Here is a 22,907-nt window from a genome sequence, read left to right as displayed (position 1 = left end):
TGTATATCTCTGTAAAAAAAAAAAACCGCACGTGAGGTCGCCCATTATTTACGTACAGCCGAGGCTGGCTTCCCTAACCTCCCTAGCAATAGCGTCAGCCCGTGGCCGCTGCGCCCACATGAGGAGGAGAGCGCCGCGGCGAGGCGGCAGAGAAAGAGAACGGAGCCGAAGCTGTGCAGAAATCGCTAGAGAGAGAGCGACACGTACGCGGCGAGCAGCGAGTCGTGAGCGGTAGAGGCCGAGCGAGCGTCGGAATCCTCCCGAAGACCAACCAGCCCGGCTATATATTTCGTACTCAGACCCAGAAGAGGATAGTCAGCGCGATCATTCAATGCCCGGCCTACAAAGCAATAGCCGATAGTCAACGCCCGGCCCTCAGCGAGAATAGTCGACGCCCGGCCCTCAGCGAGGATATCCAACGCCCGGCCCTCAGCGAGAATAGTCAATGCCCGGCCCTCAGCGCGAGCAGTCAACGCCCGGTCTTCAGAGCAGTCATTCGATGCCCGGTCTTCAGCGCGATCATTCAATGCCGGCCTACAAAACAATAGCCGATAGTCAATGCCCGGCCCTCAGCGCGAGCAGTCAACGCCCGGTCTTCAGAGCAGTCATTCAATGCCCGGTCTTCAGCGCGATCATTCAATGCCCGGCCTACAAAACAATAGTCGATAGTCAATGCCCGGCCCTCAGCGCGAGCAGTCATTCAATGCCCGGTCTTCAGCGTGATCATTCAAAGCCCGGCCTACAAAACGATAGCCGAGAGTAAACGCCCAGCCTTCAAAGTGATCAGTCAGCGTTCAGCCATCAACACGGGACCTGATCCAACGCTTAAATCAACGAACCCAGCACGACCAGGACCACAAGGACAATTCCAAGGATAACGATAGCAAGGACTATCGACCAGTACCCCAAGCAGCAAGGACGCCAAGGACGCCTCCACTGGACAACCGTGTTAACCGTACATACGCCGTGCTTCCGTGACTAGCCCCAAGGACTCCGGTATTCAGTGCGTGACCTAAGAAAAGATTCTACCGGAGGCTCAATACGTGATACTACCGTCGGAAACGCGAAAGACCTCGAAGTGCCAGTTCGACCACCGTGCTTCGATATGGGGGTACAGTGGATTTCGTATCGGCGCAAGGACGAATTGCAGGCCATCGCCGCCGAATTCGGCCTCGGTGAAACCGGGACAGTGGACGAACTGCGCAGCCGGATCTCGGCCTTTATCTCGCGCGGTGAGCATCCGACTGGGATAGAAAAACGGATCAAAGAGCTCGGAATGGTCTTCGACAGCGCGCCCAGCCCGAGAAGCCCGAGGAGCACGTCTCCGTCGCCGGGACCGAGTCAGCGAGAGCGGAAGGAAGGAATCTGTGCGGAGCAGCCTCTATCTATCATAATTCCCGAGTTCCCGCGCGCAGCTCACGGCGACTCTGGCCGGCTTGAAACCACGACTGACCGGCGACATGGTGACAATCACCACCAGCACCGCTTCCCCGAGGAAGCCGGAACTTCGCGACCCGGAAGGGAAGAAATCTCCTTCGCCGCCCTGGCCGATAAACTGCGTAATTGGGGTCTGAAGTTCTTCGGTTGGAAGAAAGGGTCGACTCATATGGCGGAAGCCCAGCACAACTGCCGCGAGGCATCTCCGGGCTACTAACTGGCAAGGCAGAAGGATGGTTTAGGACGTTCCAGAGGCAAGGCAAGCCATGGACCGAGTTCCGGAAGGAGTTCTTGGAGTTCTTCCTACCCCCGCGATACTTTTTGCGCTTGGAAGATACGATCCGCTCCCGTCACCAACGACCCCGAGAAGCCTTTCAGGACTACTTGATCGACCTCCGACTCATGATGCAACGAGCTCAGTATACTCCAGACAGGGAGCTGGACAGGATCTACGAGAACCTTCGGCCGGAATACCAACTGTTCACCCGTAGACATCAGTTCGAGACGTTGCGAGAACTGACCCAATTGAAAGTAGCGTACGAGACAACGAGGGACCGCGAACAAACCCACCCAGCTAACGACCGCCCAAATACGAAAGCCAGAACGCCAAGGACCCGGATTATCCACCCCACAGCATGCTCCTCCAGACGACACCGGGCCCTCCCGGAGCGCCGAGACGGCAAGCCGCGTAGTGACCCAGGATGGAGACCAGCCGGTGAACACACGCCGGGCCTGCCGTAATTGCGGGGAGGAAGGTCATTTCAGCAGTTCATGCAGGAATCGGCGAGTGCTATTCTGTTGGGAGTGTGGCCGCCGCGGCCACCGGACGATCGACTGCTGTAGGCTATCCGAGTCGGGAAACGGGCCAAGTCTCCGCTCGTCAGGGAACCGATCGGAGACATACCTCCAGGGCCCCCAGGAGTAACTCATCCCTTAAGTTTGGAAGGAGGCAGGATCGCCGCGCTAGTAACCATCGAAGGAGTACCGCTCACAGCTACCCTCGACACGGGAGCAACGCGGTCGTTCGTCAGTCAACGCATCGCTCATGAAGTAAGTACCGGAGGGAACGAACGGAATATAAGGACTACCGTCCGCCTGGCGGACGGTACAGCAAAGGAGGTGACGCAAGCGGTTTCGGTCAAGGTACGTCTGGATCAACAGGAAACGCGGTTGATTCTAATAGTCCTACCCATGGTAGTGGACGACATCATACTGGGGCTCGATTTCCTTTACGGCGTCCAGGCCATAATACAATGCGGACGAGCGTACTTGCAGTTGACCCAGCGGGCGATCCGGGAAACCAACCCGATCCCCACATCATCCTCGACTCGGCCCCGCATGGTTACTTTTAGTGACGAAAGTCCTGCGACTGCATCCGCTGCTCCTACCCACTCGACCAATCCAACGGCGACCCACCGGACGAAGAGAACGCACCAGAATCCAAACCACGCCAGACCCAGCAATGTACCAGTGGCAACGCACCCGAATCCCAACCACGCCAGACCCAGCAATGGACCCACGACAACGCATCAGGATCTCGAACACGCCAGACCCAGCAACGCCACCCGAACCCAACCCACGATTCGATACGACCGCGCCAGAACCATCAACGAAGATTCGACGGAGACGACTGCGACACCGCTGGACACACCCAGGGCCAGTCCTTCCGCCTCGAAGAACACCCAAAGCAACGAGGATTCGACGAAAACGACTGCGACACCGCTGGACACACCCAGGGCCAGTCCGTCCGCCTCGAGGAACACCCAAAGCAACGAAGACTCGACGGAAACGACTGCGACACCGCTGGACACACCCAGGGCCAGTCCGTCCGCCTCGAAGAACACCCAGAGCAACGAGGATTCGACGGAGACGACTGCGACACCGCTGGACACACCCAGGGCCAGTCCGTATGCCTCGAAAACCACCCAGAGTATCCCTACCAAGACAACGGAGCTAAGCCTCGACCACGCCAGACCCAGCAGCAATACAAGGACAACGCATCTAAGCCCCGACCGAGACGGACCCGGCGGCGCTAAAAATATAACACGATCGACGCGAGCCAAATCAGAAATGCTCAGCAGTGCGGCTCAATCAGAGCGAACGACCCCACGGGAAACCAGCATCGCTCTACCGACAACTCAACGCGCAATCAATACCCGACGCCTACCCACTGCCCAGGATCAACCACATCATCGAGAGGCTCCGTAATGCACGTTACATCTCGACTTTGGACCTCAAGAACGGGTATTGGCAGATCCCGATGGCCGAGGGGAGCCGAGAATGTACCGCCTTCACCGTTCCGGGCAGAGGACTCTTCCATTGGAAGGTGATGCCGTTCGGACTGCACTCAGCATCGGCCACGTTCCAGCGAGCCTTGGACAGCGTCATCGGACCACAGATGGAACCCAACGCATTCGCTTACCTTGCTGAAATTATTGCCCTCGGAGCGGCGGTGGAGGAACACGTCGACCATCTGCGAGAGGTGTTCCGGAGACTACGGGAAGCAAATCTAAGATTGAACCAAAAGAAATGCAGCTTCTTCCAGAAAAGCATCGTATACCTGGGGCATGTCATTTGTGAGCAGGGTATATACACACCGACCCAGATAAGATCGTCGCCGTCCAGAAGTTGGCCCCACCCAGTTCAATAAAGGAGCTTCGACGCTGCCTGGGAATGGCATCGTGGTACCGGAGGTTTGTCCCAAACTTCGCGACGATTGTACAACCAATGACTAGCCTCCTGAAGAGGGAGAAAAGGTGGAACTGGAGTGACGAACAGCAGGCCGCTTTCGAGGAGTTGAAGGAGAAGTTAACCCAAGCACCCGTCTTAGCCTGCCCGGATTTCGCGGAGAGGTTCGCTCTACAAACTGACGCAAGCGACTACGGTCTAGGGGCGCAGAGAATGCAGAGAATTTATAATCGAGAACGGACAGATCTACCGGCAGCCTGGACACCGACCAATCGAGGAAGAATCTCACCAGTGGAAGTTATGCGTCACCAGTGGCCATAGTAGACGAGTGTTAGAAGAATGCCACGATCACCCGACCGCCGGACACCTAGGAATACGGAAGACTACCACTCGGGTAACCCAACGATATTACTGACCCTCGTAGTAATTCTTAGGCCGACAGGGTCCCGTAAGTACCGTCCGGCGATAGCCTAGGTACTCTCGGCGATACTTGTCGGTATTCCCGCATAGCAAAGTTCCCCTTTCCGCGTCGTAGTAATTCTTAGGCCGACAGGGTCCCGTAAGTGCCGTCCGGCGATAGCCTAGGCACTCTCGGCGATACTTGCCGGTATTTCCGCATAGGAAAGTTCCCCTTTCCGCGTCGTAGTAATTCTTAGGCCGACAGGGTCCCGTAAGTGCCGTCCGGCGATAGCCTAGGCACTCTCGGCGATAATTGCCGGTATTTCCGCATAGCAAAGTTGCCCTTTCCACGTCGTAGTAATTCTTATGCCGACAGGGTCCCGTAAGTACCGTCCGGCGATATCCTAGGTACTCTCGGCGATACTTGTCGGTATTTCCGCATAGCAAAGTTCCCCTTTCCGCGTCGTAGTAATTCTTAGGCCGACAGGGTCCCGTAAGTACCGTCCGGCGATAGCCTAGGTACTCTCGGCGATACTTGTCGGTATTCCCGCATAGCAAAGTTCCCCTTTCCGCGTCGTAGTAATTCTTAGGCCGACAGGGTCCCGTAAGAACCGCCCGGCGATAGCCTAGGTACTCTCGGCGATACTTGCCGGTATTTCCGTATAGTAAAGACCTCCGTATTGATTCTGAGTTCGGTGGGGCCCTGAAGGCGCTATTCGGCGATAACCGGAGTGCTCTCGGTGCAACCAACTGCCCCGTCCCACGCTAAGATCGCTCCCGTCCGCGGGACTGCTGCCCCGTCCCCCATCGTCGGTCCGAAATACGGAGTCCCGGCAAATTATAAATATTGCTGTAATTTCGACCCTGGAAAAGACTGAGATATGTACCCCAGCCCAGGATCGCTTCCTTACAGATGGCGCCCGAGCAGGGACTCCGGGATTCCGTTATGTTTTGGGGCGCTAAGTGGAACAGTCGATCAGAAGAAAGAGTAGCAATGGGAATCGGGACTGTACCAGGAGCAAGCACGGCCAGTAGGAATCATTAGGACAAGAATAGCTGTATATCTCTGTAAAAAAAAAAAACCGCACGTGAGGTCGCCCATTATTTACGTACAGCCGAGGCTGGCTTCCCTAACCTCCCTAGCAATAGCGTCAGCACGTGGCCGCTGCGCCCACATGAGGAGGAGAGCGCCGCGGCGAGCGGCAGAGAAAGAGAACGGAGCCGAAGCTGTGCAGAAATCGCTAGAGAGAGAGCGACACGTACGCGGCGAGCAGCGAGTCGTGAGCGGTAGAGGCCGAGCGAGCGTCGGAATCCTCCCGAAGACCAACCAGCCCGGCTATATATTTCGTACTCAGACCCAGAAGAGGATAGTCAGCGCGATCATTCAATGACCGGCCTACAAAGCAATAGCCGATAGTCAACGCCCGGCCCTCAGCGAGAATAGTCGACGCCCGGCCCTCAGCGAGGATATCCAACGCCCGGCCCTCAGCGAGAATAGTCAATGCCCGGCCCTCAGCGCGAGCAGTCAACGCCCGGTCTTCAGAGCAGTCATTCGATGCCCGGTCTTCAGCGCGATCATTCAATGCCGGCCTACAAAACAATAGCCGATAGTCAATGCCCGGCCCTCAGCGCGATCAGTCAACGCCCGGTCTTCAGAGCAGTCATTCAATGCCCGGTCTTCAGCGCGATCATTCAATGCCCGGCCTACAAAACAATAGCCGATAGTCAATGCCCGGCCCTCAGCGCGAGCAGTCATTCAATGCCCGGTCTTCAGCGTGATCATTCAAAGCCCGGCCTACAAAACGATAGCCGAGAGTAAACGCCCAGCCTTCAAAGTGATCAGTCAGCGTTCAGCCATCAACACGGGACCTGATCCAACGCTTAAATCAACGAACCCAGCACGACCAGGACCACAAGGACAATTCCAAGGATAACGATAGCAAGGACTATCGACCAGTACCCCAAGCAGCAAGGACGCCAAGGACGCCTCCACTGGACAACCGTGTTAACCTTACATACGCCGTGCTTCCGTGACTAGCCCCAAGGACTCCGGTATTCAGTGCGTGACCTAAGAAAAGATTCTACCGGAGGCTCAATACGTGATACTACCGTCGGAAACGCGAAAGACCTCGAAGTGCCAGTTCGACCACCGTGCTTCGATATGGGGGTACAGTGGATTTCGTATCGGCGCAAGGACGAATTGCAGGCCATCGCCGCCGAATTCGGCCTCGGTGAAACCGGGACAGTGGACGAACTGCGCAGCCGGATCTCGGCCTTTATCTCGCGCGGTGAGCATCCGACTGGGATAGAAAAACGGATCAAAGAGCTCGGAATGGTCTTCGACAGCGCGCCCAGCCCGAGAAGCCCGAGGAGCACGTCTCCGTCGCCGGGACCGAGTCAGCGAGAGCGGAAGGAAGGAATCTGTGCGGAGCAGCCTCTATCTATCATAATTCCCGAGTTCCCGCGCGCAGCTCACGGCGACTCTGGCCGGCTTGAAACCACGACTGACCGGCGACATGGTGACAATCACCACCAGCACCGCTTCCCCGAGGAAGCCGGAACTTTGCGACCCGGAAGGGAAGAAATCTCCTTCGCCGCCCTGGCCGATAAGCTGCGTAATTGGGGTCTGAAGTTCTTCGGTTGGAAGAAAGGGTCGACTCATATGGCGGAAGCCCAGCACAACTGCCGCGAGGCATCTCCGGGCTACTAACTGGCAAGGCAGAAGGATGGTTTAGGACGTTCCAGAGGCAAGGCAAGCCATGGACCGAGTTCCGGAAGGAGTTCTTGGAGTTCTTCCTACCCCCGCGATACTTTTTGCGCTTGGAAGATACGATCCGCTCCCGTCACCAACGACCCCGAGAAGCCTTTCAGGACTACTTGATCGACCTCCGACTCATGATGCAACGAGCTCAGTATACTCCAGACAGGGAGCTGGACAGGATCTACGAAAACCTTCGGCCGGAATACCAACTGTTCACCCGTAGACATCAGTTCGAGACGTTGCGAGAACTGACCCAATTGAAAGTAGCGTACGAGACAACGAGGGACCGCGAACAAACCCACCCAGCTAACGACCGCCCAAATACGGAAGCCAGAACGCCAAGGACCCGGATTATCCACCCCACAGCATGCTCCTCCAGACGACACCGGGCCCTCCCGGAGCGCCGAGACGGCAAGCCGCGTAGTGACCCAGAATGGAGACCAGCCGGTGAACACACGCCGGGCCTGCCGTAATTGCGGGGAGGAAGGTCATTTCAGCAGTTCATGCAGGAATCGGCGAGTGCTATTCTGTTGGGAGTGTGGCCGCCGCGGCCACCGGACGATCGACTGCTGTAGGCTATCCGAGTCGGGAAACGGGCCAAGTCTCCGCTCGTCAGGGAACCGATCGGAGACATACCTCCAGGGCCCCCAGGAGTAACTCATCCCTTAAGTTTGGAAGGAGGCAGGATCGCCGCGCTAGTAACCATCGAAGGAGTACCGCTCACAGCTACCCTCGACACGGGAGCAACGCGGTCGTTCGTCAGTCAACGCATCGCTCATGAAGTAAGTACCGGAGGGAACGAACGGAATATAAGGACTAACGTCCGCCTGGCGGACGGTACAGCAAAGGAGGTGACGCAAGCGGTTTCGGTCAAGGTACGTCTGGATCAACAGGAAACGCGGTTGATTCTAATAGTCCTACCCATGGTAGTGGACGACATCATACTGGGGCTCGATTTCCTTTACGGCGTCCAGGCCATAATACAATGCGGACGAGCGTACTTGCAGTTGACCCAGCGGGCGATCCGGGAAACCAACCCGATCCCCACATCATCCTCGACTCGGCCCCGCATGGTTACTTTTAGTGACGAAAGTCCCGCGACTGCATCCGCTGCTCCTACCCACTCGACCAATCCAACGGCGACCCACCGGACAAAGACAACGCACCAGAATCCAAACCACGCCAGACCCAGCAATGTACCAGTGGCAACGCACCCGAATCCCAACCACGCCAGACCCAGCAATGGACCCACGACAACGCATCAGGATCTCGAACACGACAGACCCAGCAACGCCACCCGAACCCAACCCACGATTCGATACGACCGCGCCAGAACCATCAACGAAGATTCGACGGAGACGACTGCGACACCGCTGGACACACCCAGGGCCAGTCCTTCCGCCTCGAAGAACACCCAAAGCAACGAGGATTCGACGGAGACGACTGCGACACCGCTGGACACACCCAGGGCCAGTCCGTCCGCCTCGAGGAACACCCAAAGCAACGAAGACTCGACGGAAACGACTGCGACACCGCTGGACACACCCAGGGCCAGTCCGTCCGCCTCGAAGAACACCCAGAGCAACGAGGATTCGACGGAGACGACTGCGACACCGCTGGACACACCCAGGGCCAGTCCGTATGCCTCGAAAACCACCCAGAGTATCCCTACCAAGACAACGGAGCTAAGCCACGACCACGCCAGAACCAGCAGTAACCTCAGGACAACGTTTCTAAGTTTCGACCACGCCAGACTCAGCAGCAATACAAGGACAACGCATCGAAGCCTCGACCACGCCAGACCCAGCAGCAATACAAGGACAACGCATCTAAGCCCCGACCGAGACGGACCCGGCGGCGCTAAAAATATAACACGATCGACGCGAGCCAAATCAGAAATGCTCAGCAGTGCGGCTCAATCAGAGCGAACGACCCACGGGAAACCAGCATCGCTCTACCGACAACTCAACGCGCAATCAATACCCGACGCCTACCCACTGCCCAGGATCAACCACATCATCGAGAGGCTCCGTAATGCACGTTACATCTCGACTTTGGACCTCAAGAACGGGTATTGGCAGATCCCGATGGCCGAGGGGAGCCGAGAATGTACCGCCTTCACCGTTCCGGGCAGAGGACTCTTCCATTGGAAGGTGATGCCGTTCGGACTGCACTCAGCATCGGCCACGTTCCAGCGAGCCTTGGACAGCGTCATCGGACCACAGATGGAACCCAACGCATTCGCTTACCTTGCTGACATTATTGCCATCGGAGCGGCGGTGGAGGAACACGTCGACCATCTGCGAGAGGTGTTCCGGAGACTACGGGAAGCAAATCTAAGATTGAACCAAAAGAAATGCAGCTTCTTCCAGAAAAGCATCGTATACCTGGGGCATGTCATTTGTGAGCAGGGTATATACACACCGACCCAGATAAGATCGTCGCCGTCCAGAAGTTGGCCCCACCCAGTTCAATAAAGGAGCTTCGACGCTGCCTGGGAATGGCATCGTGGTACCGGAGGTTTGTCCCAAACTTCGCGACGATTGTACAACCAATGACTAGCCTCCTGAAGAGGGAGAAAAGGTGGAACTGGAGTGACGAACAGCAGGCCGCTTTCGAGGAGTTGAAGGAGAAGTTAACCCAAGCACCCGTCTTAGCCTGCCCGGATTTCGCGGAGAGGTTCGCTCTACAAACTGACGCAAGCGACTACGGTCTAGGGGCGCAGAGAATGCAGAGAATTTATAATCGAGAACGGACAGATCTACCGGCAGCCTGGACACCGACCAATCGAGGAAGAATCTCACCAGTGGAAGTTATGCGTCACCAGTGGCCATAGTAGACGAGTGTTAGAAGAATGCCACGATCACCCGACCGCCGGACACCTAGGAATACGGAAGACTACCACTCGGGTAACCCAACGATATTACTGACCCTCGTAGTAATTCTTAGGCCGACAGGGTCCCGTAAGTACCGTCCGGCGATAGCTTAGGTACTCTCGGCGATACTTGTCGGTATTCCCGCATAGCAAAGTTCCCCTTTCCGCGTCGTAGTAATTCTTAGGCCGACAGGGTCCCGTAAGTGCCGTCCGGCGATAGCCTAGGCACTCTCGGCGATACTTGCCGGTATTTCCGCATAGCAAAGTTCCCCTTTCCGCGTCGTAGTAATTCTTAGGCCGACAGGGTCCCGTAAGTGCCGTCCGGCGATAGCCTAGGCACTCTCGGCGATAATTGCCGGTATTTCCGCATAGCAAAGTTGCCCTTTCCACGTCGTAGTAATTCTTATGCCGACAGGGTCCCGTAAGTACCGTCCGGCGATATCCTAGGTACTCTCGGCGATACTTGTCGGTATTTCCGCATAGCAAAGTTCCCCTTTCCGCGTCGTAGTAATTCTTAGGCCGACAGGGTCCCGTAAGTACCGTCCGGCGATAGCCTAGGTACTCTCGGCGATACTTGTCGGTATTCCCGCATAGCAAAGTTCCCCTTTCCGCGTCGTAGTAATTCTTAGGCCGACAGGGTCCCGTAAGAACCGCCCGGCGATAGCCTAGGTACTCTCGGCGATACTTGCCGGTATTTCCGTATAGTAAAGACCTCCGTATTGATTCTGAGTTCGGTGGGGCCCTGAAGGCGCTATTCGGCGATAACCGGAGTGCTCTCGGTGCAACCAACTGCCCCGTCCCACGCTAAGATCGCTCCCGTCCGCGGGACTGCTGCCCCGTCCCCCATCGTCGTTTCGAAATACGGAGTCCCGGCAAATTATAAATATTGCTGTAATTTCGACCCTGGAAAAGACTGAGATATGTACCCCAGCCCAGGATCGCTTCCTTACAGATGGCGCCCGAGCAGGGACTCCGGGATTCCGTTATGTTTTGGGGCGCTAAGTGGAACAGTCGATCAGAAGAAAGAGTAGCAATGGGAATCGGGACTGTACCAGGAGCAAGCACGGCCAGTAGGAATCATTAGGACAAGAATAGCTGTATATCTCTGTAAAAAAAAAAAACCGCACGTGAGGTCGCCCATTATTTACGTACAGCCGAGGCTGGCTTCCCTAACCTCCCTAGCAATAGCGTCAGCACGTGGCCGCTGCGCCCACATGAGGAGGAGAGCGCCGCGGCGAGGCGGCAGAGAAAGAGAACGGAGCCGAAGCTGTGCAGAAATCGCTAGAGAGAGAGCGACACGTACGCGGCGAGCAGCGAGTCGTGAGCGGTAGAGGCCGAGCGAGCGTCGGAATCCTCCCGAAGACCAACCAGCCCGGCTATATATTTCGTACTCAGACCCAGAAGAGGATAGTCAGCGCGATCATTCAATGCCCGGCCTACAAAGCAATAGCCGATAGTCAACGCCCGGCCCTCAGCGAGAATAGTCGACGCCCGGCCCTCAGCGAGGATATCCAACGCCCGGCCCTCAGCGAGAATAGTCAATGCCCGGCCCTCAGCGCGAGCAGTCAACGCCCGGTCTTCAGAGCAGTCATTCGATGCCCGGTCTTCAGCGCGATCATTCAATGCCGGCCTACAAAACAATAGCCGATAGTCAATGCCCGGCCCTCAGCGCGAGCAGTCAACGCCCGGTCTTCAGAGCAGTCATTCAATGCCCGGTCTTCAGCGCGATCATTCAATGCCCGGCCTACAAAACAATAGCCGATAGTCAATGCCCGGCCCTCAGCGCGAGCAGTCATTCAATGCCCGGTCTTCAGCGTGATCATTCAAAGCCCGGCCTACAAAACGATAGCCGAGAGTAAACGCCCAGCCTTCAAAGTGATCAGTCAGCGTTCAGCCATTAACACGGGACCTGATCCAACGCTTAAATCAACGAACCCAGCACGACCAGGACCACAAGGACAATTCCAAGGATAACGATAGCAAGGACTATCGACCAGTACCCCAAGCAGCAAGGACGCCAAGGACGCCTCCACTGGACAACCGTGTTAACCGTACATACGCCGTGCTTCCGTGACTAGCCCCAAGGACTCCGGTATTCAGTGCGTGACCTAAGAAAAGATTCTACCGGAGGCTCAATACGTGATACTACCGTCGGAAACGCGAAAGACCTCGAAGTGCCAGTTCGACCACCGTGCTTCGATATGGGGGTACAGTGGATTTCGTATCGGCGCAAGGACGAATTGCAGGCCATCGCCGCCGAATTCGGCCTCGGTGAAACCGGGACAGTGGACGAACTGCGCAGCCGGATCTCGGCCTTTATCTCGCGCGGTGAGCATCCGACTGGGATAGAAAAACGGATCAAAGAGCTCGGAATGGTCTTCGACAGCGCGCCCAGCCCGAGAAGCCCGAGGAGCACGTCTCCGTCGCCGGGACCGAGTCAGCGAGAGCGGAAGGAAGGAATCTGTGCGGAGCAGCCTCTATCTATCATAATTCCCGAGTTCCCGCGCGCAGCTCACGGCGACTCTGGCCGGCTTGAAACCACGACTGACCGGCGACATGGTGACAATCACCACCAGCACCGCTTCCCCGAGGAAGCCGGAACTTCGCGACCCGGAAGGGAAGAAATCTCCTTCGCCGCCCTGGCCGATAAGCTGCGTAATTGGGGTCTGAAGTTCTTCGGTTGGAAGAAAGGGTCGACTCATATGGCGGAAGCCCAGCACAACTGCCGCGAGCCATCTCCGGGCTACTAACTGGCAAGGCAGAAGGATGGTTTAGGACGTTCCAGAGGCAAGGCAAGCCATGGACCGAGTTCCGGAAGGAGTTCTTGGAGTTCTTCCTACCCCCGCGATACTTTTTGCGCTTGGAAGATACGATCCGCTCCCGTCACCAACGACCCCGAGAAGCCTTTCAGGACTACTTGATCGACCTCCGAGAACTGACCCAATTGAAAGTAGCGTACGAGACAACGAGGGACCGCGAACAAACCCACCCAGCTAACGACCGCCCAAATACGGAAGCCAGAACGCCAAGGACCCGGATTATCCACCCCACAGCATGCTCCTCCAGACGACACCGGGCCCTCCCGGAGCGCCGAGACGGCAAGCCGCGTAGTGACCCAGGATGGAGACCAGCCGGTGAACACACGCCGGGCCTGCCGTAATTGCGGGGAGGAAGGTCATTTCAGCAGTTCATGCAGGAATCGGCGAGTGCTATTCTGTTGGGAGTGTGGCCGCCGCGGCCACCGGACGATCGACTGCTGTAGGCTATCCGAGTCGGGAAACGGGCCAAGTCTCCGCTCGTCAGGGAACCGATCGGAGACATACCTCCAGGGCCCCCAGGAGTAACTCATCCCTTAAGTTTGGAAGGAGGCAGGATCGCCGCGCTAGTAACCATCGAAGGAGTACCGCTCACAGCTACCCTCGACACGGGAGCAACGCGGTCGTTCGTCAGTCAACGCATCGCTCATGAAGTAAGTACCGGAGGGAACGAACGGAATATAAGGACTACCGTCCGCCTGGCGGACGGTACAGCAAAGGAGGTGACGCAAGCGGTTTCGGTCAAGGTACGTCTGGATCAACAGGAAACGCGGTTGATTCTAATAGTCCTACCCATGGTAGTGGACGACATCATACTGGGGCTCGATTTCCTTTACGGCGTCCAGGCCATAATACAATGCGGACGAGCGTACTTGCAGTTGACCCAGCGGGCGATCCGGGAAACCAACCCGATCCCCACATCATCCTCGACTCGGCCCCGCATGGTTACTTTTAGTGACGAAAGTCCCGCGACTGCATCCGCTGCTCCTACCCACTCGACCAATCCAACGGCGACCCACCGGACGAAGACAACGCACCAGAATCCAAACCACGCCAGACCCAGCAATGTACCAGTGGCAACGCACCCGAATCCCAACCACGCCAGACCATGCAATGGACCCACGACAACGCATCAGGATCTCGAACACGCCAGACCCAGCAACGCCACCCGAACCCAACCCACGATTCGATACGACCGCGCCAGAACCATCAACGAAGATTCGACGGAGACGACTGCGACACCGCTGGACACACCCAGGGCCAGTCCTTCCGCCTCGAAGAACACCCAAAGCAACGAGGATTCGACGGAGACGACTGCGACACCGCTGGACACACCCAGGGCCAGTCCGTCCGCCTCGAGGAACACCCAAAGCAACGAAGACTCGACGGAAACGACTGCGACACCGCTGGACACACCCAGGGCCAGTCCGTCCGCCTCGAAGAACACCCAGAGCAACGAGGATTCGACGGAGACGACTGCGACACCGCTGGACACACCCAGGGCCAGTCCGTATGCCTCGAAAACCACCCAGAGTATCCCTACCAAGACAACGGAGCTAAGCCACGACCACGCCAGAACCAGCAGTAACCTCAGGACAACGTTTCTAAGTTTCGAACACGCCAGACTCAGCAGCAATACAAGGACAACGCATCGAAGCCTCGACCACGCCAGACCCAGCAGCAATACAAGGACAACGCATCTAAGCCCCGACCGAGACGGACCCGGCGGCGCTAAAAATATAACACGATCGACGCGAGCCAAATCAGAAATGCTCAGCAGTGCGGCTCAATCAGAGCGAACGACCCCACGGGAAACCAGCATCGCTCTACCGACAACTCAACGCGCAATCAATACCCGACGCCTACCCACTGCCCAGGATCAACCACATCATCGAGAGGCTCCGTAATGCACGTTACATCTCGACTTTGGACCTCAAGAACGGGTATTGGCAGATCCCGATGGCCGAGGGGAGCCGAGAATGTACCGCCTTCACCGTTCCGGGCAGAGGACTCTTCCATTGGAAGGTGATGCCGTTCGGACTGCACTCAGCATCGGCCACGTTCCAGCGAGCCTTGGACAGCGTCATCGGACCACAGATGGAACCCAACGCGGCGGTGGAGGAACACGTCGACCATCTGCGAGAGGTGTTCCGGAGACTACGGGAAGCAAATCTAAGATTGAACCAAAAGAAATGCAGCTTCTTCCAGAAAAGCATCGTATACCTGGGGCATGTCATTTGTGAGCAGGGTATATACACACCGACCCAGATAAGATCGTCGCCGTCCGGAAGTTGGCCCCACCCAGTTCAATAAAGGAGCTTCGACGCTGCCTGGGAATGGCATCGTGGTACCGGAGGTTTGTCCCAAACTTCGCGACGATTGTACAACCAATGACTAGCCTCCTGAAGAGGGAGAAAAGGTGGAACTGGAGTGACGAACAGCAGGCCGCTTTCGAGGAGTTGAAGGAGAAGTTAACCCAAGCACCCGTCTTAGCCTGCCCGGATTTCGCGGAGAGGTTCGCTCTACAAACTGACGCAAGCGACTAAGGTCTAGGGGCGCAGAGAATGCAGAGAATTTATAATCGAGAACGGACAGATCTACCGGCAGCCTGGACACCGACCAATCGAGGAAGAATCTCACCAGTGGAAGTTATGCGTCACCAGTGGCCATAGTAGACGAGTGTTAGAAGAATGCCACGATCACCCGACCGCCGGACACCTAGGAATACGGAAGACTACCACTCGGGTAACCCAACGATATTACTGACCCTCGTAGTAATTCTTAGGCCGACAGGGTCCCGTAAGTACCGTCCGGCGATAACCTAGGTACTCTCGGCGATACTTGTCGGTATTCCCGCATAGCAAAGTTCCCCTTTCCGCGTCGTAGTAATTCTTAGGCCGACAGTTTCCCGTAAGTACCGTCCGGCGATAGCCTAGGTACTCTCGGCGATACTTGTCGGTATTTCCGCATAGCAAAGTTCCCCTTTCCGCGTCGTAGTAATTCTTAGGCCGACAGGGTCCCGTAAGTACCGTCCGGCGATAGCCTAGGTACTCTCGGTGATACTTGTCGGTATTCTCGCATAGCATAGTCCCCCTTTCCGCTTCGTAGTAACTCTCAGGCCAGCGGGTCCCGTAAGTACTGTCCGGCGATAGCCTAGGTACTCTCGGCGACACCTGTCGGTATTATCGCATAGTAAAGACCTCCGTATTGATTCTGAGTTCGGTGGGGCCCTGAAGGCGCTATTCGGCGATAACCGGAGTGCTCTCGGTGAAACCAACTGCCCCGTCCCACGCTACGATCGCTCCCGTCCGCGGGACTGCTGCCCCGTCCCCCATCGTCGGTCCGAAATACGGAGTCCCGGCAAATTATAAATATTGCTGTAATTTCGACCCTGGAGTAGACTGAGATATGTACCCCAGCCCAGGATCGCTTCCTTACAATAAATTACATTTAACTTTGACCAACAAATGTCCAACAAGTCATTCAGTCAGTCACTGAGGCAGTCAGTCATTCATTTATTCTCTGGGTGGGGGGGGCCTGGGGGAAAGTTTTGAATAAAAGTCAAACAAAGGGAATATCTCACCTTGTTTAATTAGCAGAAGCAGAAGCAGAGGCAGTAGAACAGCAATGATAGCGAGAGTGGACTGGACTGGACTGGACTGGTGGCGGCTGTAAATAAATGTAAAAACCAAAAAGCAAATGTTGATTAAAAAGTTAAATTGCTAAAGTTAACACACGCCAGCAGCCGCCTGGTGGGGGGTGGCAAAAATATTATGCAGCTGCAGCGAGAAATACAAAGGAAAGAAAGAAAGCAAAGGTGAAATTATATTAATTGAAAGTGCAGCAGGAAAACGTAGGTATGATGGAGGGCGCGGACTGGCGGTGGATGTGGAGTCAGGGTCAGAAATCATCAAGATAACAGAGCGGAAAATAGAAGGAATACAAAGAACAACAAAGGACAAACCATGGATGCCATTAATGAGTGCGAAAGGTGAGAACTTTGATGGCGATTTTAATGAAATAAACTTTCGAACCGCCTCTAAAAGCAACGAGAGCACCATTCAGCGTCCGAATTGGTAAAAATCTGATTACATATATTTGAATGCTCACTCATTAGACGGTGCCACAGACTGCACTGCACATCGTTGCACGTACGTTGTTTTTCCCGGGACTCCGTGCCGCCCTCTGGCTGGCCCTCTCAATAAGCCATCAATCAATGCTTTGTACCATTCAGCAGCAATGCGCACATCGCATATGAAATCGAATCAAAACAGAAATCCAGATTCCCCTCCAGATTTGGATGACCATGTCGATGACTATGACGATGACAAGGTGAGGCGACAATTAGAAGGACTCACACTAATTGGCAGTAACAAAGCCACAGCCACGTCCCCATAGAGGTCCAGACCAGGCTCGGACCAGGCAAGGCTCGATCGGGTCGAGCCACAGAAAAAATGCCACAGTTATTTGCTTTATTTATGCCCGTCAAGCCGCATAATGCCATGACAAATGCCAAGGTACACGACTAGTTGAGGCTGTCGAGGGGCTGTTGGCCTGAAAAATGATTGGAAAATGTAGAAAAGCCGTATGGGATTTGTGTCTGTGAAAATTGGCAGGCATGAAAATTGTAAAAACCGCAATAACAACAGCAAAACGAGCCCAGGGCTCCGTTTTACCCCACCCCGACCACAATATTAAACAACAAAAGAAGGAACAAGTTCCCCGATTCATTCAGTTTTTGCCTTTTATGCAGAGGGGTGGGGAGGGGGAGTGGCATTGCTGTTGGGGCCGGCCGTCGTATAAATTAAAATGCACACACATGAAAGCATTTTGCCTGCTGCCAGTCGAAGGAGGAGAGGTGGGTGGGCCACTGCCACTGCCACTGTATCTTTATTCATTTGTATCTGTATCTGTATCTGTAATTTGTGTAGCATTTTTATGCAGACAGTTGACAGACGAAACGAGGGGGAACGTTGTGAGTTGCTGCGGACACCGCAACTCTACAGTTATACCCGATACTAAGTCAGTATGGCTCTCCTCCGGCAGACGCCGCTAATATTAAACGACACGACAAAGAGTGCGTGCGAGAGAGACAGAAAATCAGTCTGAGCGTGACGTCGGGCGCTGCGTAGCCACTGAAAATTGATTTGTTCCTTTTGGCTATAAAAATTATCCGATCTGATCCAAATTCATCCACCGGACCATATCTTCATTATCTATGATTCTGCCTTTTTAGTTTTCTCGTATCTGCAATATTGTGGATGCAACAGGTTTTCGTCCTTTGTGGGGCGGAAAGCGGTGGGGCGAAATTCTGAGATATACGTTTTATAGTGAGATCTAACAGGAGTGCGGATACTAAATTTGGTTACTCTAGCCTTAATAGTCTCTGAGATTTATGATTATCCCCAGATTTTCGTCCTTTGCGGGGGCGGAAGGGGGTGTGGCGAAATTTTGAAACAAGCTCGTCTCGGTCCGATATATTAGGAGTGTGGATACCAAATTTGGTTGCTGTAGCTTTTGCAGTCTCTGAGATCTAGGCGCTAATGTTTTACTCTAAGCAAAGCCGCCTATGCTACGTGTGTGTTAGAGACACAGAAGTCTGGATCCAAAACATCGTTGCTCTAGCTCTTATAGTCTTTGAGCACTAGGCGCTGAAGGGGACGGACAGACGGACGGACGGACGGACGGACGGACGGACGGACGGACGGACGGACAGACAGACAGGGCTCTATCGACTCGGCTATTGATGCTGATCAAGAATATATACACTTTATGGGGTCGGAAACGATTCCTTCTGGACGTTACACACATCCACTTTTACCACAAATCTAATATACCCCAATACTCATTTTGAGTATCGGGTATAAAAAATCCCTGGGCCCAGCCCCACCGGCAAAAATGTTGAAAAAATGTTATCCGGCAAAGGCCAGGGAAATATTGGGTTTTCTGGGTTTTCCCCCATATAAATTTAGCTTCCATTTGGTGATGGGCACTCATCCTCATGGCGAGACAGGCATTCATTGATTGATTCATAAGATGGGATTGAAATTTGTTTGAAAACAATCTGCCCGAAAAGGAACATCAAGGGCCTATAAGCTGAGCGATGTTTGGCTCTCTTTTTGGAATATTTTTGGCCAACAAATTGGTAGACACACTTCTTCTGTGCTGCCCGTTTCCCCTTGCCTAACCACACAAAAAGGCCGGCCATTCATACATATGTATGATGTCTGACGACTGACGGCTGTCTGCATGTCACAGACACTGCCTCGGCCGCTGCCACAAAAACAGACCTAGAATCAGGCATGGACACGAACCGAATCTCTATTGAATAGTTTGGCAAACAACCGACAAACAAATTTCATTTGTCCTTTGCCCCTGCCCCCTGCCCCCTACCCCCTGCCAATGTCGATGTATGGACCTGCTGTCCGGGAGGAGACCTCATCATATTGTATTAGTTACAAAAGCCCACAAAGGCGATGATGCTCTCACTCTCTCTCTCAGACTCTAATTAAAAAACATTTGATTTATGCCCAATGCATATGCAATGAATTGAAACATACTCGAATCACACACGGGAGGGTAGGGGGTGTTGTGCTGTCGATGGATGGATTTTAGATTGGCATTTCGGGATTCAAATTTGTAGCTGCAATTCGGCTGGCATTACGGATTGTTAATTTGAAAGGATGAAGCCTGCTGTAATTAACTTCTAGCATGACAGAAAACACACAGGACGCACACAGGACACACAGGACACACTGTGCACACAGTACCTACTATAACTACTCGCTCAGCAACGGCTCAGCCTTTGAATGGTAGGCACTCGCACTCGCATCGTATCCTCTTTGCACTCCATCTTGTGGTGTGTCTCCGGACTCCGGAGACCAGACATTTGCATTTAGTTTAATTATAAAAGTTTCTCCATCTTGGCAGTGAAATTTTTTAATTAAAAAACTATTCTGTTGGTGTTGCCACAGAGTCTCCAAAGAATCAGCCGAAAATCTTGAGCCAAAGTCATAGACAAACTGAAAGAACCACCTGCCATCTCCTATACTTTACTATACACCATATACATATATCTTATATCCTTTATCCTTTGCAGATACGCCATCCTTTGCCATCTCGCGCACACCTGGCTTTGGGTATCCGCTCCGCGAGGGCATCGAAGTTAGCCTCAAGTGCGACGTCGACTCGAATCCCCGAGCACGCCGCGCTGGCAGAAGGACGACGGTGACCCGCCGGTAAGTCTAGTCCGCCGGCCTCGTCCTTTTGTGTGATGATTTTTGGCAGAGGAGCAAGTTTTAAATGGATTTTCGTGGAGTTGACTAAACTTGGCCGTAACTATTTGCCTTGCCTTAATTACCAAAAATTGTTTACGCATAACGAGGCGACGCTCTCATGCCACATCCCATCAGCCACCACCGCCCACCGCCCATCAACATCGTTTATGCCGTTCTCTGTTTCTCGAATATTTGCAGGTGCCGCAGACCGGCGATGGCTTCCTCAACTTCACATCGATACGGCGCGAGCATTCCGGCTGGTACAAGTGCACATCCCGTCATCTGAACTTCCAGTACTCCTCGATTGGCTATTACCTCAGCGTGCGATGTGAGTAGTCCCCCCCTTTTTTTTAGCACAAGTATAAATTAGATTGCGTATGCGTGAAATTGCCTTAAAAATGGCGCGTGATAATATTTTCCCCATTAGTTTCTCCCCTCTCTCCGCCCACTCTCCGCACTCCAGAAATCTACAAACTTTTTACGGCCCTCGCACATGGCGTTTGGGTTTTTCGTCGATTTTTTCGGGCGCTTGCGGCGCTTGGGGCGCCACCCTCAGAGCCATATGCAAAATGTGGCAAATTTGTATTGGCAGTGGCATTGAGTGGGTGCCTGAGAGTGCCGTTGCTTTGGGTCAACCCCCTGTTGAATGCCGGAATGCAATCGGAATGCCGGGTGCGAAATCCCAACTAGACAAACGCCAAAAAATGGAATAAAATATTGCTAGTACCTACTTGACAAAGTGCCGCTGCCAGCTTTTTTTTGTGTCTTTTGAACCCTGCCTCCCCGCCCCCTGGTGCTGTCCCAGGGGAGGGATCTTTTCTTCTCGCCTTTTCGGTATTTTTATACCCGATACTCAAAATGAGTATTGGGGTATATTAGATTTGTGGTGAAAGTGGATGTGTGTAACGTCCAGAAGGAATCGTTTCCGACCCCATAAAGTATATATATTCTTGATCAGCATCAATAGCCGAGTCGATTGAGCCCTGTCTGTCTGTCTGTCTTTCCGTCTGTCCGTCTGTCCGTCCCCTTCAGCGCCTAGTGCTCAAAGACTATAAGAGCTAGAGCAACGATGTTTTGGATCCAGATTTCTGTGATATGTCACTGCTACAAAAATATTTCAAAACTTCGCCCCGCCCACTTCCGCCCCCACAAAGAACGAAAATCTGTGGCATCCACAGTTTTAAAGATACGATTAAATCAAAAACGCAGAATCGTAGAGAATAACCATATCTTTTAGACTGCAGAATCTGAATTGGATCGTATTATTATTATAGCCATCATCAAGAAAACAATTTCATTTTTTCTCGCCCTGTCTCTCTCTAACACACACGTAGCATAGCCGGCTTTGCTTAGAGTAAAACATTAGCGCCTAGATCTCAGAGACTATAAAAGCTAGAGCAACCAAATTTGATATCCACACTCCTAATATATCGGACCGCGACGAGTTTGTTTCAAAATTTCGCCACACCCCATTCCGCCCCGCAAAGGATGCAAATCTGGGGATATTCACAAATCTCAGAGACTATTAAGGCTAGAGTAACCAAATTTAGTATCCGCACTCCTGCCAGATCTCACTATAAAACGTATTTCTCAAAATTTCGCCCCACCCCTTTCCGCCCCCCAAAGGACGAAAATTTGTGGCAACAACTGATTTTCTGTCTCTCTCGCAAGCACTCTTTGTCGTGTCGTTCAATATTAGCGGCGTCTGCCGGAGCAGAGCCATACTGACTTAGTATCGGGTATAAATGTAGAGTTGCGGTGTCCGCAGCAACTCACAACGTTCCCCCTCGTTGTTCTCTTTTTGTGGCACTCCTGACAGCCGCCTGTCGCTGCTCATTATGGGGAAAACAAATGCTTTATTAATAAAAAACAAAAAGAGCCCAAGGAGGCCAAGAAGTGACGGAGAGCGCCGTCGTCCGGCCTCCGCCATATCGACATTATCGATGATTGATGGCCGCGACGGCGGCCGGAAGAAGGAGCAACTTTTCTAGTGGATTTTCCAGCGAAATCTAATTGTTGGATCCCCAGAAACTGAGGGGGCAGCGGGGGGGCTGCTGAGCTGGCAGCATGTTAAGCACATAAATCAATTAGTAAAACGTTTTATCGAAGTCGAGAGCTGAAGGAGCGCAGACTGGTGGACTGGAGAAGGAACTGCCGAAATGGCAAATCCAAGTGGCATCAGTCGGCATATAAACCCCATTTACGACACCGGTCGTCCTTCTAGAGTGTGTGTGAAGGGAATATCTATAAGATATAGTATTAAAGGGTTAGGTGGGAGGGGGGGAGAGGGGCGGTTCGCCTGTCATAAACTATAAAACAGCTGCCCGACCATGATAAATGGCTGCATGAAGAAATATTTTTGAAGAAAATTGCAAAGAATTTAAGGCGCTTTTCTACCTCTTACTCTATGGTTTTTCCATCCTCGGGAGAGCTGAAGTAGAGTCAGAGAAAAAAAAACTGATAAATCTCATTCGAGACAGAGAGAGAGGGGGGCGGGCGGGGGCAGAGCGACACCAAAATCCCAGACAGTCCGGAGTCCGGAGACACACCACAAGATGGAGTGCAAAGAGGATACGATGCGAGTGCGAGTGCCTACCATTCAAAGGCTGAGCCGTTGCTGAGCGAGTAGTTATAGTAGGTACTGTGTGCACAGT

General features: G+C 53.8%; 1 protein-coding gene across 1 annotated transcript in view; it reads left to right on the top strand.

Annotated features, from left to right (window-relative positions):
• LOC117193975 overlaps window positions 1-22,907 on the top strand; it is a 95,934-nt gene that overhangs the window by 8,292 nt on the left and 64,735 nt on the right. Inside the window, exons 5-6 of the mRNA XM_033398623.1 lie at window positions 20,076-20,203; window positions 20,452-20,581. Coding sequence (XP_033254514.1) covers window positions 20,076-20,203; window positions 20,452-20,581 — 258 coding nt within the window. The remainder of the gene's footprint in view (window positions 1-20,075; window positions 20,204-20,451; window positions 20,582-22,907) is intronic.

This window comes from Drosophila miranda, assembly GCF_003369915.1.
Source record: "Drosophila miranda strain MSH22 chromosome Y unlocalized genomic scaffold, D.miranda_PacBio2.1 Contig_Y2_pilon, whole genome shotgun sequence".
Classification (NCBI taxonomy): Eukaryota; Metazoa; Arthropoda; class Insecta; order Diptera; family Drosophilidae; genus Drosophila; species Drosophila miranda.
The sequence above is the reverse complement of the archived record's forward strand: the minus strand, read 5'-3'. Positions and strand labels throughout refer to the sequence as shown.